This window comes from Phoenix dactylifera, chromosome 10 (assembly GCF_051530095.1).
Source record: "Phoenix dactylifera cultivar Ajwa chromosome 10, Ajwa_hap1_PhDact_Kaust_v1.1, whole genome shotgun sequence".
Lineage (NCBI taxonomy): Eukaryota > Viridiplantae > Streptophyta > Magnoliopsida > Arecales > Arecaceae > Phoenix > Phoenix dactylifera.
Genome location: NC_143199.1, coordinates 31,462,822 through 31,480,229, shown reverse-complemented (window position 1 = coordinate 31,480,229; position 17,408 = coordinate 31,462,822). Strand labels below are relative to the sequence as shown.

The 17,408-nt window shown below is 36.4% G+C and overlaps 1 protein-coding gene across 5 annotated transcripts; it reads right to left on the bottom strand.

The window, feature by feature from the left end:
* Positions 1-8: 8 nt before the first annotated feature.
* On the bottom strand, positions 9-17,385 carry LOC103706990 (sterol 3-beta-glucosyltransferase UGT80A2-like). Of its 5 annotated transcripts, none has more exons than XM_088706008.2 (15): positions 17,217-17,385; positions 16,210-16,364; positions 15,440-15,682; positions 11,962-12,073; positions 11,681-11,851; positions 11,103-11,166; positions 10,833-10,890; positions 6,513-6,702; positions 5,752-5,882; positions 4,773-4,875; positions 4,596-4,672; positions 1,902-1,949; positions 1,648-1,797; positions 317-533; positions 9-37 (listed from the first exon to the last, which is right to left on the bottom strand). In XM_088706008.2, exons 1-14 carry the CDS (start codon positions 17,308-17,310, stop codon positions 351-353), a joined length of 1,779 nt encoding a protein of 592 aa, XP_088562134.2. In that variant the 5' UTR covers positions 17,311-17,385; the 3' UTR covers positions 9-37; positions 317-350. The 5 variants fall into 5 exon arrangements, 4 of the variants coding, with proteins under 4 accessions (XP_088562134.2, XP_088562135.2, XP_088562133.2 ...); XM_088706009.2 differs by having other exon boundaries at positions 471-533; XM_088706007.2 differs by lacking the exon at positions 9-37 and adding an exon at positions 39-204.
* Positions 17,386-17,408: the final 23 nt, after the last annotated feature.

Genomic DNA, 17,408 nt, shown 5'->3' with positions numbered 1-17,408 from the left:
CGAATGTGTCCAATCGTCAGAGTTGCCTGCATCCGATCTGTAAGCCAAGGGAACAAGTATTACATTTTCATTGTGACTCGAAACATTGCTTCCAATATACAACAGTGTAAATCATACAGGCAGCAGTGAAATTAATGATGAGGCCCCAGCTCCTGGAAACGCCACTACATGGCTTTTACAACAATCTAGCTTGGCCAAATAATCCTACCATGTCAATCCGAAGATTAAATATTTAAAGAACAATGAATACAAAGAATCACAAAACCAATCTTCTAGAATGTGTGAAAACACATGATGGAAACTCTGGATTTTCAACCTGAAAGCTTTCATAGAAAATTTACATATGAGAATCAGGAATTGCCCAAGCATCCCTTTACAGGGTTGAAACAGGAACCAAAGAAACCAGAAGGCACTGGTGAAGGTGGTGTGTGCGGCAATTTCGAAGGGAAATGTTTGAAGAAAGCTTTTACTGCTTCTGTTACGCCATCCTCTGATTCCATGGCCTTGGCCAGTTCAACAGCACGTTCCTTCACCTACAGATTTGTCGAAACCAAATTGCTCAATCCTTGTGTTTCTCTTACATTAGAAAGCAAGCCCACCTTCATGAAAGATGAGAAAAAAATGGCAATACACAGGATACTAATCATGAAGGAAGATATTTTTATCAAAGAAAGAAATGGACTTCAAAATTCTGAAATGACTCTCTTTGGAAATTCACATAATAGAATAGTCTATTGAGAAGCAGGCTGCTCCTAAACTCGCAATGTCCAGTATTAGCTGCAGGATTTGACTCCTCTGGCTGGCAACCCTCTTCTAAGCCCATGTTCTGGAGGAAGGTTAATGAATTGGGCGTTTACAATTTCAATAAAGTAATTGTCATTAACCCTGCTGTAATTGTCAATAAAGACAGTCCACTGTTTTATATTCAAGAAAAGGTTAATGAATCGGGTGTTTACAATTACAAATAAAGCACATGTGAGGTAAAACTAAAGGTTCCGAGAAGAGAAGAATCAAACCTCAAAGAATAAGATGGACATCACAAGGAACTGTTGGGGCCCGGCACAAAGAAAGGTTATATCTATGACCCATAAAATTACAAGACAAGGCTAGTTGGTTAAAGGTCAGTTTATAAAAGTTTCTGATATAAGCTGAAGCAGATCCCTATTTTAAAAATTTAGCCATTTTCTAGTTGGTTAAAGGTCAGTTTAAAAATTTGCATCAACAACACGCCTTACTGAAACCACACAATCTCCTAACATGCTTGCACATGAAGAAATTTAACAAACTGGAGATTGCATAAAGTAGTCCATATGAATGGAAAAATAATCATCACTACAGCACCACTGTGCATGACAAAGTCTATGTGCAATTACAATTATCAATATAAAACAGTGCCTACCTATCATGGAAGACAGACCATGGAAGACATGCCAAAAGGGAACCCAAAAAGAAGAAGAGGAAGAAGAAGAAGAAACAAGTGACTAGAGTAAAAAAGAAGGGATAAAAACAAGTGCTAAGTTTTTATTTCGTTGAGCTAGTGTCTATAGTCAAGATCAATACTTTGACCTTGCAATAATAAAGAAAACTTGGTATTTAAATCATGCCATGAGAAAAGAAAAAAGATAAATAAATAAAATGAACATTTACCTTTTCATCCAGCATGAATTTTATTGCATCAACAAGCCTTGACAGCGTAAACTGACCAACAGGTATAGGAGGCGGCCCTACTCCTCTAGCATGCACCCGATCACCCCAAAAAGGTTGATCTCCAAAGAAGGGTACAACTGTAGTTGGACACTAGACATAAAAAAACAGCCAATATGATTTCATCTGCAGTAGATTTGATTAGAACTAAAGCTGTAATGTGAACAAAAGGGGGCACATGGAATGTAAGTACATACTGCAGCTTTAAGGCCAGCAGCAGTTGTTCCTGCACCACCATGATGCACCTAAAAAAGTTCATGATAGAAATTAATATAAAATACAGAATGTTATTTCCTCAATTGACAGTTGAACCATGAAGTGATAATGACAAGTAGATTAAAGACTAGACATAAATGGATCTGCAAACTGTCAAATCATTGTGAAGAAAACCAAAAGGAAAAAAAGAAAAACAAAATCAAACACAAGGTTCAACTCCAAGTGTCTTAAGTACCAAGTATGGCTTGTCTTGACATACACTCATTAACCATAAGACAATGTACATCTTATTTGCATTTATAAGATAAATTAGCAACAAATTTTCAGCCTGCACTATATGACATTACTTATGTGCCCCAAAAAAGGCCACTGGCAATTCCATCTATCCAATTCAAAACTGAAACTCTAACAATTATTCAGTTTCGTGGTTTTATTGATAGGCTACTGAACTCTTGGTTCACATTCATGAGATATGCCTTGCTTTTTAAAGAAGCTTTTATCCTTTTTTTTTTCCTTTTTGGGGAGAGAGATGGACGCTACCTCCCTGAATTTCATCTATACAAAAAAGTGAAATTATTTTTTAGGAGGTTGATGGAACCATAAAATTCTCCATTGATTAAAATATATAAGCACATATAAAAGGCCTGATCCTACAAATCCTATCATCGAAGTTCTCTGAAATAGATTTTCTTAAATAATTTCTTCCTAGCTCCATCTAATCTCCTCTACCCCACCTTTTGACCTCTCCACATGTATCTGAAGCCTAAACCTCGACTAGACAATGTTTGGCCTGCAGTGAAGTCCAAATTAGATGGTTCTTGACATCTCTAACTTTCAAGCTGTTTTCAAGACCTGCTCTCTATGGAGCCATCAGGATCTCCAAGTCCATATTTTTCAACCCTTCAAACTGTATCCTACTCCTCACTTCAGCAGTTTGTGGCACATGTTGCAAAATTTCCAAACCTTTTTGGATAGATGTTGATGCCATTCCTAAACATCTAATATACTCATTTCAAAATCCATCCATCCTACTTTACCACACCTCCAGCTACACTTATATTCATGACTTCTTCTCATTCCCTAAAATTTACATCCATAATATAGAGTTGGTATTTTATTATGAATAATAATTATGTATGAATTTTCTTCAAACCTTGAAAAAAGGGGACACTATTTTAGTAATCATAAATGAAAAATGCCACAGCTATGTTTAGGATCAACAAACAAGATAAGAACACAAAAGGAGAACCACATGAGACAAGAACAACGTATATCAATTTTGAAACCTATTTAATATCTAATCTGTGTTTTGCATTTTGAAGGATTTTTAATTCTCCAACAATTCAGACCTGCAAAATATAAAACCTGGAATATGACAATACAATTCTTCTTTCTATTTCTTATTATACAGGCCTTGGATGGTATAATAGACCTACATAAGCTATGGGTGATTTGAAGTAATATGCTGGTCTACAACTAACAGGTAAAAAGAGCACCTATGTACATTTAGGCAACAGCAATTGCAGGAAAAAAACTTCAGGTGCAAAATATCATTTTAGCAGTTAATTTTATCCAAAGAAAGCTTGACCATTATGGCTAACTTGTTCAATCGAGGCATTAGAACAGAACTTGGAGAGAACATAGAATTAAGACATGGTTTATACTGACTTGGAGAGAAACAAATAGAGGTGATACTGGAAGCACTAAAGAAGAAAAGGTTATAAAAGAACATGCAAAGGATTTATACAGGTAAGTAGTGACAGGCATGAAGGCTAGTTATAATGAAGGGAGTTAATTTTCAATTGAGAAAAGCTTGCAACCTTGCAATAGTAGTCACATTTGAGAAAGCTTTCACTGGAGGATATAGAATGCTTTTGAAGTTAGAGCATAATGATCCAGATCACTAGCCAAGAGATACTCCTATATGATCATTTGCATTAGAGTTCCATTTAAAATAGGAGAATTGAGGAGGTTTGTGATATACCACAGTAGATGGATAATATAAAAATGTATCTTTATGATTTTCACCACATGATGATTGGAGTTTGCAAGGATCAATTATCAATTTGTTGAACTCATCAAAGAATACATGCTTGGTTAGTATGTGTTTATTTATTTTTATTTTTTTAAAGGTGATGTATCAGCTTAAGTGAATGTGCTAAAGTGACTATGATACCCGGAGTTTGATGGACAAATAATATAAGACAAATCTATTTCAGATCATCAAGTCAGTTTGTTATGGTGCCTAGGCTAGGAAAAGCACAGGAATGAAAAGGTATCAAAAAGGAGACATACACATAACAAAACCTAAATTACATGCTAGCAAACATTATGACGTCTTACAGGAATATTGTGACATCTTGCAAGAATAAATAAGCAAGGTAGCTAAGCCAGAAGTTTCTCTATTCACATGCCTGTCAGTCACTACAGTTATATTAGCAACTAATCAAAAAAAGGTGACATATCAGCAAATATGGTGATATCATCATATTGTATAACTCATTTTTGACTGACAATTTACTGTCTATATAACTTCTGTGCAGCTTTTATGCTGTTCTAGGAGCATTTAATCATTTTGCAGCTTTCAAATTACAAAGATCAAACTTTAGCTATGTATTGTCCACAAGAACTTAGTAAATAATTCAATGCAAATAAGATAAGAAAATGAGCTTTACCACTGCTTTGCATTGTAAAAATAGCCAGTCATGAGGAACATTATCCAACAGATATACATGTTCCTTTGGTTCTGCCACTGCCAGAATAATTCATGGTTAACATAGAGGCTCAGCAACAGGTAAAGCAAATAATTATGTAGAAGAAAATAGATATAACAAGAGGAACTGCACACTTACAGTTCCCAAGTCCACCCCAGCCCCTGTTAATGATGCCTCTCTGTCCGGTGATTTCCAAAGCCTCAACAATAATTTCTGTCATTTTTTCTGGTTCTTGAACAGGCTATGATGATAAAACCAAGATCATTTTTTAAAAAAATAATAAATGATTGTATTTCAGGCAACTATATGTTGATATTTTGACTGGGAAAAGTTATTACATACATATGTGTGAATATGCGTGTGTATGTATATGTATTGCCATAATTATTTAGAACATGTTATGGCACACTATAGATGTAATAGCAGTCCCCACCTAGGATCTTTTCCTTTTGTTATAACCAGTAGATAACTAAAGAAGCATAACAAGGTTTGAAATGTTAAAAAAAAATAAATACTTATGCCCATCCTAGCCCCTTGAATTTTCACTTTGGTGAATGGTTACCAAGAAAATATGCATTACCAGTTTAGCACTATGACACAGCATGACTCCGATAATCCAAGCACATGCTCTAGCTCAATGGCCCAACACTCTTAAAACTTTGATGAGACTAAATAAAATGGTCAAAACCACATAAGTTTGTGTGATAGTATAGCATGTTTACAGTCTATGAATATTCAGCGGTCAAGTTGAAATGAGTTATAAATAATGTCTAGATGAACATAATCATAATTTACTTGGAAACCTGAAAGCCTCCTGTCTCTATATGATGCTGATATCATCCAACTTCATAATCACAGAATGTCGAGAAAAGAGCTATCTATGATTTATTATGGATAAAATGATTCACCTACTAAACAAGAGCACGTCATACAATTTTTAATTTATTTATGGACAAGGTCTTATTTCAATTTTTGCTCATTCTTAAATGTGATCAAAGAACTTATCAGTAAGTAACAGGGCAAGGAGGTGCAGAAATCAGTATCTTTGAGAACCATGAAGCCAGATATACTGCATAAAACAACACAAAATATGAAAAAATTGGGACTTATAACTTACAAGGCTACCAAATCCAACATAAATTGGCTTTCCTCCAGCTTCAATCCATTTCAAAAGTGATTCTGGGGGTTCATAGTTTGATGCAAGGTCAAGAAAGCAGAACCCAACCACATCAACTTTTGGTCCCCAGTCTGTGAATCAATAATTAGACAACTGCTCAGAATTACATATTGTGAAAAGTATGATTTTCATTTAAAGACTTCTTAAACTGCAATCTTAAAAATCAAATTAGAAGTCATATGGAAGTTAGCAAATATCACAATTATATCGTTAAATTTCAGATTCATGTCTTAACAGTTAAAGCCACATATGTCAATTAATGTGACTGAAAACTTGCCAAACATGACAAGTATGATTTTCATTTACAGATTTAAACTGCAAAACTGTAAAATCAAATTAAAAATCATAAAGAATTCAGCTAATATCATTATTATATAGACATATTTCAAATTAATGTCTTAACAACTAAAGCCACGTATATCAAGTAATGTCACTGCAAACTTGCCAAAACACTTTTTTAGGATGAAAAAGGATAGAAGGACAAAAGAACAAACAATCTCAATGGTTCTATCAAATAGATACTTTGAAAATAGCATTTGATGCAACATCAGCCGATACACTTATACTGCCTACTCAAAAGTTTTGTTAGTGAGATTCTGATTCAACAAGAAAGTTGGTTTCTGATATTTCTTATTTTAGACTCCAGTTTATCTTGTGATGTCAGTATTATTGGTTGTCTAAGCATATGAATGAAGTCATACCTTTTGGTTTAGGGACAAGGTGTGGGCTCCAGATATATCCATGTGGCACATCAGAAGCAGTATCATGTCTCCCCTGGGCACCACTTAAAAATGTGATGGGCCGCAACTTCAGCTTTCTTTTCCTGAAATCATTTATCATATCTCGTATTCCAAGCCAAATCATAGAGTCAACAATCTGGTAAGAAATCTGCTGAAAGAGTGAAGGAGTATTAACCAAATATACAGTAAGACCATATTATGAAACATAATTTAAACAAGTCAAAGTAGAATATAAATATGCTTATAAAACATAATACCAAAATTCAGAACCAAAACCCATAATACAAACCAAAGAAACATGTAATATATGGTGCAAAAAAGCAATGTAAGTGGCAAAACAAGGGGTAATAGTGCAATGAGAACCTCTCAACATTTGAATATTGCATAGGGAACTAAGGGAAGTGCTGATAGATTGTTTTCTTTTAGATAAAACAAAAATGAAATTTGTAAGTTGGTGTAGGGGCCCGGTCCAAGGACTAGCCCATGAGCCAGCACAAATCTTAGTGCTCACAAATCTTAGGGCAAGATTGGGAAAAAAAAATTAAACCTCATGTGACTGACTGGCACGTGAGGTGGAAGAGGGCTCCCGATGGGAGTCCGCCTCCTCCTCTGTTGAGTCCGGCAGATGAGGACTCCTAGGGCTCTTTGGATTCCGATGAAATCTTGGGAATCACTCTATAAAACCTCTCCCCTTCCCTTCTAAGAACTAAACTGTTGGTGTCAAGGTTCGCCGTACTGGTACCGGTCAGCGTACCAGTCGCGGCCCGGACCGGTACGTACCGGTTCCGTATCGGTCTGTACCGATCCCGTACCGGTACGATAGTTGTACCGGCCGATTTTTCAATGAAAAGCTATCGGTACCGGATCCCACGTTGATCCGATACCGATCCCTGCCCGGACCGATTCGTATCGGCCTGTACCGGCCGGTATGGACCGGTACGACATACCCTGGTTGGTTTTTCGGCTCATTCTTCTTCTCCTCTCTTTTTCGGCTCGTAGGCCGTCCTTGTTGTTGACAAGTCACTGGATTTCCTTTTTAGCAGGATCTCCCTTGTTTTTTTTGTTTTTTTCTTCCATGCCGCCACCAGCTGTCGGCCACCATGGCTGTTGTTGTCATTGTTGTCGCCGCCATCACCGGAGGCTGAGCCGGGGCGGATGTTTATCATCACCTCCTAGGGCTCTTCTACAAAATTACCAAGTTTGCTAGCACGAACTCCAAGCTTAAACCATCCTTCATTCCTATCGACCCTATTTGTCTAGAGAGAGAAAAATAAAAAAGAGAGGGATATGAGCGATATAGCTCAGTAAGTAAACCTTTCACTCCTTATCAGATCAAGCATAAGTGTATAGTCTCATATCAGTTATTCGCCGAGGAGATCTTGAATACTTATACAGGACTAAAAAATCCAAAAAATATTTTTCGGCTAGCCTTTGTGAGTGAGGTCCTCAGTTGTTACAAAATGGTATCAGAGCGAACTCGGCGTATAGCCTATGTAGACTAGGGGGCACTGCAATATGGGTTCATAGAGGCTGACCACGAGCCGATCGTGGGGGTTGTGAGTAGATTTGAATGGATTTGAACCCTTAGCTTGACGAGGACATTAGGACTTGAACAAAGGGAGTATGTGAGGACCCATGCGGGCGTGTGTTTAGTCCCACATCAATTATTCGCCGAAAAGATATTGGATACTTATACAGGACTAAGGTACCCAAAAAATACTTTCCGGCTAGCCTTTATGGATGAGACTCCAAATCTTGGATTAACTTGACCCCAAATTCTATCTTTGAAGAAACTGATATTGAGAATAGGACCACTTGCTTTCTTATCCTTATTTGCTTCTGATAGGATCACCTTTGGTCTCTAACTGGGTTAGAAACCTAGAAGATGCATTCCTATCCTATAGATGGAAGAGTACACGAAGCGATTGAAAAGTAAGGGTCCTAGCACCAGCAATAGCTATTTGGCTTGTCTGAATGAATCATAAAATACTTGATGAAATACACAGACCTACATTAAAATTCAAGAGAAGACAGAGGCAAATATTCAGGCAGGAGTACAAATTGGAGTTATTCTTCATTATCACATAAGACTGATGTTCAGGCACAAAATCCTGAAAATCTGGAATTTTGTTGGGGAAAGTTAAGCATGAAAAGAAAGTCTATTAGCTAATGGCTGGTGAAGGTCAATCCCTAGCAATTCCAACTTTAGGCAGCAGGTTCATCCTTTGATGATCAAATAATTTTCTCATTCCAACTGGCACACTTACTGGCAAATGCATTTATTGGAGATAAGAGAATACATAGCTGGTTAGAACAACCATATTAGATCAATAGTAGATCTCTGTGAAGGTTTTGGCTGCAGACAGAGTCCAAAATATGCACTGGATGGATTACTAATGAAACATGGCATCAGTGAGATGCTATTTTTTATCTCCTGCTTGGAATATATAATGTCAAGACTGATAAATTGAGAATTTCTTACATTTGGAGGAAGGGCTAAGGAGCACCTGACCTCATAGCTAGAAACATACTTGCTACACCTTCTACAAATATAGTTGATACAAGCTATTACAGTTCTTCACATGACAGCATGTGCTATGATGTAACCACTAATTGCTACTTCACCCTTAACACCTAATCCACATAATCATATGAATAAGGAATATGAGTAACAGCACTATAGATGAAATGTATCGTTGCCATAAACTGGAAAAGCAATTCTCAATCATCTTACTATTATAACAGGAAGCAAGATTCGCTTTCTCGGTATCGGACCCTATACCGGTGTCGCACTAGCATAGTATCGGTATGGTACGATATGAAATTTTTTGGGCATGCTGAGTGTCGGTACGCCACTTGTATCAGATACCGGTACTGAACCGGTATGGTACACTCCATACCGCCTGGTTTGAGCTGGTACGGCGTACCTTGACGGAAAATCTTGAATGAGGGACTCAACCCCCAATGGACCAACCCCCACCCCAAGTTTAACTCCACATCTAGGGAATCGGGAGAAGAAATAGAGATGCACATGTGGCCCACTTGGATAATACCACATTTTGTCGGGAGAATAGAGATTACAAAGCTCACAAAGCTCTCTCTTCTTTCCCATGGACTCTAAACAAAGTTTTAAAGAAAAAAATACAAACTTACGTTAATTAGCTGTTGGCAGATCATGTGTCTCGATATTGAAAACAACATGAGTTATACCTACCAAAATTAGGATAGTCTTCGTTAAGTTATTCAAAATAAAAGGAAATTAAAACTATCCATGCCATGTGCTTCATCAGAAAAAAAGATATACAGTCATCCAAGCTAAATGCTTGGCCCACATGCATCACATGAGCACATTTCTAGTAGTCATAAACTATGCAAAATAATGTTGAACAAAAACATTGACAAAAAAGGCCACATAATAAAGAATGTAGAGTTATTTTAGAGTTACACTACCCATATAACCACCCTTTTGAGGTCACAGCTGGTGTTGGGATCACAGCTTACTACAGGATCCAGAAAAACTGCATCGCATGGCACTAACCACATTATCCTCGAGCTACATGAGCTCTTGATCATAAATGCAATAATTATTCCATAAATTATGTGTCCCCATTCATGTTGGGATCAGAATATATGACAGACAACATAGCTGGAAACAACTACCATACCAATTGTATTTTCACCTTGGGAAAATGCGAGCTTTACATGACATAGACTAGTAAGTTGAAAAGGCATCGTTTGGCTCAGGCCATAACTGAATGATGACCATTCTAATTATAGTTATATTTTCTAAAGATTTTCACTGAAAGCACAAAGGACTTTCAAGGAATTGTTCCCAAAATAATTGTGGAAAATAAACATGCAGTGGTATGGTCACATAGACAACCACTCGTAGACTGGATTGTTACAAGAAAACAGAGAATGGTGACACTTAAGAAAACCAAGTTGATCAAACAGCACTAGGAATATAAGCATAGAACCGTTAAGATATCCATAGACCATGAAGATGAAAAAGAAGTGAACTCAAAAAATAATGTGGCTGTCCTTTCTATAACTCAAATTTGACATTAGCGACAAACATATAAAAGCTCAGCTATCTTCTCTCCACCAATTCTACTAAGTGGATTTTAAACTACTGAGTGTCTGACAGATCCAATCCATGCATCACATTCACTCAGTTAAAAGTATAAAATAGTCAAATAACCAAATGAATAAACAAGTTAGCTAAGGGAACAAGCATAGAAATACTAAATGACAACTAAAAAAGTGATAGAATTTTCTCACTCTATAACCAGCAGGTTGCTTGACGCGAGAAAGAGGATGTGGAAATTCACTTGTTGGGCTGAACAGAGGGGGAAAAATGAGTCAATGTGACAGCACCATTCAGCAGATAGATTAAGTTGCTAATGCTTCTAGAAAAGAATAATACTGAGCTTCATGATTGCACCTAAAGAAATTGTTGAATCACTTTGAGGACCACAAAGTATGCATGTATTAAAATGAAAGAGAATTTCTTTTTCTTTTTTCTTTTTTTGCAAAAAGAACAAAACTCACGTCCATGGCATTGTGAAGAATATGTGAATCGGTACTTTTAGCGCCTCTGCTACATGCGTATGTCCTGAACAAGCATTTGTCCAGGTCAGCAGTCGGACTCAACATTTCCAATTTTGCATAAAGCAGAAATCTTACTAATTCCCTGTATTCAAAAGAAAATAAAAGAAAAGAAAAGAAAAGAAGAAAGACGTCATATCAAAATCGAACATAGGATGTCTCAACAGATCAAGAATGGAAAGTTCAGAAACTTCAGATGTCTTCCACATTAAAATGTTAGTCAATGATAGGAGCAGAACTACAGCATTGGCTGAAGTATAAAATAGTATGAGAAAGCCAATCATACCATGGATGATGGATCGATATTTCCATCAATGATGTACTTAATCCTCTGAATCAGGTGTTTTAAAATAAAAATAGAAAGCAGATTGAAAATTACATATTCTGAAGATATTGAACTGTGAAGTTACCAATCACAATAAGATACAGATTTTAATGGTGCTCAAAGTGAAAAGTGAGAAAAACAGGAATAGTGCTTTGCACCAATAACATTCAAAATAGAACTAGGATATAGGTCAGACCATATGCTGGAGGATTGGCAATTATGGCATCTGCTTTGAAAGGAATACCAGAATCAACATCTGGGTCCTTACAAGCTGGGAGCAATGAATAAATGATTTCTTTGATTTGCTTTCGTTGAATAGGAATCTCTGAAGGAGAAGATGGTAAGAAACCTTTATTCTTGACCATGTCTGTGACAAAAATTGACTACTATAAAGAAAAGTTCACCCAATATGAGGTTTTCTGTTAATTGTACAAAAAATAATAAAAATAATATATTGAATGCTGTTCACATACATACATTCAGCAAGAACCTTTGGGTCACCCCCTAAGGGGTAAAACTCCAGTCCAGCAGTCAAGACAAAATCTTTGAAATTACCATGCGTTGCTAATCTAACACGATGCCCATAATCCTGGGGAAAAAAATTATATAGCATCATCACTATCTACCCCATATGACATTCTCCAGTAAATTGAGTAGTGAACAAATCAGTATTGTCATTATCACAAAAAATGAATGCACCTAGTACACTTAGAGGGCTCAGATGAATCATACTGTTCAAATTGTGAAGAAAAATAGAAGTGGCAAAACGTATTTGAAAATAGATCCTTCTCTGCAACTTGCAAGCTATCTTGAAGTAAGCATATAGGTAGATAATCATATAAAAAGAAAAGATATAGACTTACTTGAACCAGTGATCACCTATGTGGCTATGCCTAGGCCAACAAGTCACAACCCATGTGTATGAGGTCAGATTTAAGAACATTCACTCACATGATCTCCAGCCACCATGAAGGAAGAAATAATTACCAAAACAGAGCTAGTAACTAGCAGACAAACAAAAACAGAAAACACGAACAAGCATATAAGTTACATCGATTACTATTCTACCTGACATATCCTTCAGGGAGCAGATCAATAAATCTCACATTTAATAAAATGACTTTCCATCAAAATAGAAGCCAGAGCAAAAGAAATGAACTTAATAGTTTAGAATAAAAGAAAAAAGCATTTCTATATGATGAAAATCAACCTTACCTATAAGACGGGTCAAGATAAATGAAGTAAATATAGGAGTTTCATTAGCAACCCCATGACAGATTACTATGGAAAAAGCAATGCAATCACTCAAGGACAATTAAAGCAAATGTTAAGAAACTCAGAATTTATAAAGATCATTTCATGCACCAATAGATTTCATGTTTAAGTTACAGTTTTAGAGGTGCACATAGTCCATATAAAGAGATTAATTTTCTGTAGAGAAACCAAGATAATAATTCCTAATCAGCAAGCCAAGGAGTCTGTTTCTTATTAATGTAGCACAACATATCAAAAATAAGCTCCCATATATTGTTCTTGCACACTAGTAGCCAGATTATATACGAAGAACAAGTAAAGCTACACCAAGAATCACAGCTCCCTGAAAAATTTACTGTGAGAAACTGTCCAAATTTACAAATGTCAAACAAAAAAAATGAACTTTCAGTTCTTTTAATTTTGATAAAATAAAAACAAATTTCAATGAGAGGCTAAAGGTCAAAATGGAGGCCATTTGATCAATGTGCAGAAAAGTTAAAATATAATACCATCGGATATAATTTAGTATGCATTAAATACAGTTTACTTAAAAAAAAAAACCTATTGAAAGAAGTGCCAAAAGTAGTTTCAGTAACACAAGTTCATTGCTAGTCGTTGGCCCACGATGAAGGTCCACTACAAGCCCATAAGTCTTCATAGATATTGTAAATATACTTCTGTGCATATTGAGGAAAACATGTAATGGTGTAAGCTATTTGCAAACATATGGTGATGAGGATAAAGTTAAATGCTCTATCAAACTCATGAAACAAAGTTTTAGAGGTTAAGGGCTCATATATTAATAAACAATATAAAAACTCAAATAGTCAAATGTATGTCCAGCGTAAATTTAACAAATGTGGACAGAACATACAAACTCACTCCAAAGTGTACGCTGAAAGATACTACGCGTCTGACTAATTTACTATTTTGATTTATTTAACAAAATAATGGATCAATAGATGAAGTTGGGTACTGAAGAGGAAAGGTCCTTTTTTGGGATATCAAGAAAACCAAAACATGCCTTGGCAACTTCAGGGAACTTTTGATTAAAATAGGGGAAGAAGGTTTATTAGAGTAGTAGTAATCACCCCAATTGAAGGTAAGTAATGGAGAACTGATTAGAAGATAGCTTTACATGTACACAGAAGGCCTATGGAGAACCCGAAAGGATAAGAATTTGGAGTTGGTCAGCAGGCAAGGAGAAAAGAGGAGAAGGCCCCATGGAGAAAAGAAGGGAAGGTCTTAGGCAACATGGATGGAAGTTATCGAATAAGATTTGGAGATGCTTGCGGTAACACCATCTAACGAAGAACCAGGCAAGAAGAACTCATATAGACAGCACTGAACATTTGCGAAAAAGCTTGATTATTATGATTATAGTTATTATTGTGGTTACGACACATGTGATTTACTTATTCTGATTGGTACTAACTGTTTCTTATGTGAAACAAGGTGTACGATTATGTTTTTCCTTTTCTTTTCCCTTTTTTTGAGAAAGAGGGGGAGAGAGAGAGAACAAATATGTTTGGATGGTTTGATGAAGTCAGTTATGCTGATTTTAGCTTATCATTCTAATGAACCATAATACAACCATAATACAGGATAGCATGCTTATTTTTTGATGGGTTCAGATGAACAATATGTAGTATGTCAAATATCACTAAAGAATTATGGTGTTTTGATTGACTTTGTTAATTTTGTTACACACATATTTGCTCAGGCATGTGGAGATACTACAACATGTGATGAATTGAGAAGTACTCAATTTCAGTCAATCAAGCACCATATACAGCCATTATCGACAACTAAGTCATTGTAAGATTATTATTAATGGCAACAGACTGCATTTAAGATCTAATGTGTCAAAAGATGCTTCTAACTTCACTTCTTAATATCATCAGAGTTCGAAGTACACCTTAACCCTTTCTCTTTGCATTATATAATAAAAAACAGTATTATCTGTAGATTTGATCATGAAGGATATGTCCACTTTATTACATATTGTGGTCAGATTAGATTTAGAAAAATTTTTAGAACATGGTGTGCATGTAGAGTCAATGGAGTTTGTCACAATAGCTAGGTTCCTCAGTAACAATATAGACCCTTACAGTAGCAATGAAGACTAAACAAGGCCTGGATTTGGTTGTTAAAATTAGAATTAGACTAATATAGCTGTTGAAGGCACAATACAATAGATAAGACCTGATCCCTGGAGTTACATAAATGTGTCTCATGGTTTTATTGCAAGAGAAAGAGAGTCAGACTGTAGAAGCAAGAAACATCTTTTCCATTCAAATGGTGGGAAAATGGCGACTAGAGGGTGCTGCTCAACTTAATTCTCATTACAAGAAGGAACCAACAGGCAACTAAGACTACAAGAATGGTACAATCCAGGAGACAAAAAGCTACATAGGCCAACTAATTTGATCTATAGAAGCTAATAAACAACTTAGCTGTATATTCTAATAAACAGACAACAGACTGGCCAATGGGACACCTAACAGTGAGGGACTATATTATTATGCTCCCGCAAATTCACTAAAAAGTATTTAGTTCAACATGAGATCCATGTGTATATATCAACATGCACCAAAGGATAATCTAAATTCTAGGCTTATGATCACAATATCTTAACAGCATAAGGATGTCAAGACAATTATAGCACTAGAAACAATGCATGCTTAGGTAAACTAACAACCTGTAGACGTTTTCCAATGGAAACAAATGGCTGCACATCTCCTCGTGTACCCACGATAAGAATAACTATCTGAAGAGGAGGTAAAGACTGAATGTCAGCTGATTCTACTAGTTCCTCATCAACTGCTTCACCATGAGCATCCTCTAACCCCAAATCATGTGCCTCAGGTTCAGCACTGCTTGGAACTTCAACAACTACACTTCCATCATCTTTTACAGTGGCTACTTGACTTAACATTTTGAGCTGCAATGTTTGTAAAATTATAACAAAAAACAATATAAGAAAATATCATAAGTTAATCATGAATTCCACAGCTGCATGGTTAAAAAAAAAAAGGAATATAAGAAACAAAAGACAGAGAATGAGGCTCAAATAAAGAGAAATAAAGGCAAGGAATTTGTGCATGCCCAGAATATAACAGCCAGCAAAACAAGACCTGTTATTTAATATAGCTCCGAACAACAACAGATATTAAAAGATCAGCATCAGACACAATGTTAGCTATCACACATGAAGAATGTCAGATGAGTCTTATTTACTATAACGAATAAAAATTGCACTCAATTGGTTTTCTAGTTTTGAGTATGTTATAACATTCAAGCATCCTAAAGATTTTGACAAAATAAAATTTTAGGGTCATTTGGAACACAATGGTGATTGAAATATGAATACAAATCCGGGTGGCTCCTTTTGCCACCCCTTTACATCAAAAAAAAAAAAATGAATACAAACAATTTGAAGTCTGGACAGAGATGTTTAAGAGCTCCAACCTGCTTCTTCACAGAAGCCTTATCATCAAGAAGCTGTGTTGCTGGATCAGCAGTTACTTGTCTTCGTCCCTCGGATTGTGATCTTTTCAAAGCCTCTGATATTTCAGCGGTTCTCAACTTGCCATGCACAGAATTCGCCCTACGTAAATTGCTCACTGAAAAAAAAAAACAAAACAAGAAACAGCAGAAATGCTTCTTATCAAGAAAATTACTCTCTCCCCAAAAATAACAACATCCGAGAACCTTGTAGCGAGGAAGAATGTCGACTGAGTTTCAAGAAGCACATTGATGCCAAATTACAGTAAATGGGGCAATTTCTTAAGAAAGATAATAGTAAGAATGGAAAGTGGAATCCAGATTCAATCTTTTTTTGGTACCAAAGATTTGAAAAACTAGCTCCCATGCAAATGTTCCATAAAGAAAGAACCTATTCTGGAAACAGACCTATTGGAAACAAGGACGATAACTACCAAAATAAAGCATCCAACAGGTAGAAACTCTCATTCTTTGATAGAAAAATGCTTAGAAATCTCGCCGTTCATATCTTTCCGAGAGAAGCGTCAAGAACCCTAAACTCGAGATGCAGCGAACAGAAGTTGCGCTAAATCAAAACTGAAATCAAGATTCATTCTCTTTTTTCCCTATCAGGGAGTTGAAGACAAAATTCAATCAATATTATGCATCTGTGCCATGAAGAAAAAGAACTTTCCCAAAAAAATTAAACTACCGACACAATTATATCAAATACTGGACGCTTACAAAGATACAGCTTGGTAGCAAGGCAACATCTCATTCTGCGAAAAGAAAGAAGAGCCGAATTTGATAGTCCCGCCTTTCAAATCTCCCAGAGCAAAAAAATGGGATCAAGAAAAGCCAAAAGCCATTAAAGAATCTCAACAAGAAAAGAATCCAAGAGCCCTAACGCAAACCCGAGCGATCGAGAGAGAGAAGCAGATGGGCCAAGAAGCTGGGATACAAGAAAGCGATTAAAAAACAGAATAACGAACCAGACAGCGTCGAGGCGATGCCCTCGTCCTCCGTATCTTCCACGTCGCTGTTGCTCCCCGCCATGGCCGAATGAAAAGGCTCGGATCGCTCCATGGTCGATCTAGAGAGAGAGAGAAGGAGAGAGGGAGAGCGCGGAGCGACGTTAAGACAGGAGGGAAAGCTCTTCCTCGCTATTTATGGGGTCACGGCTT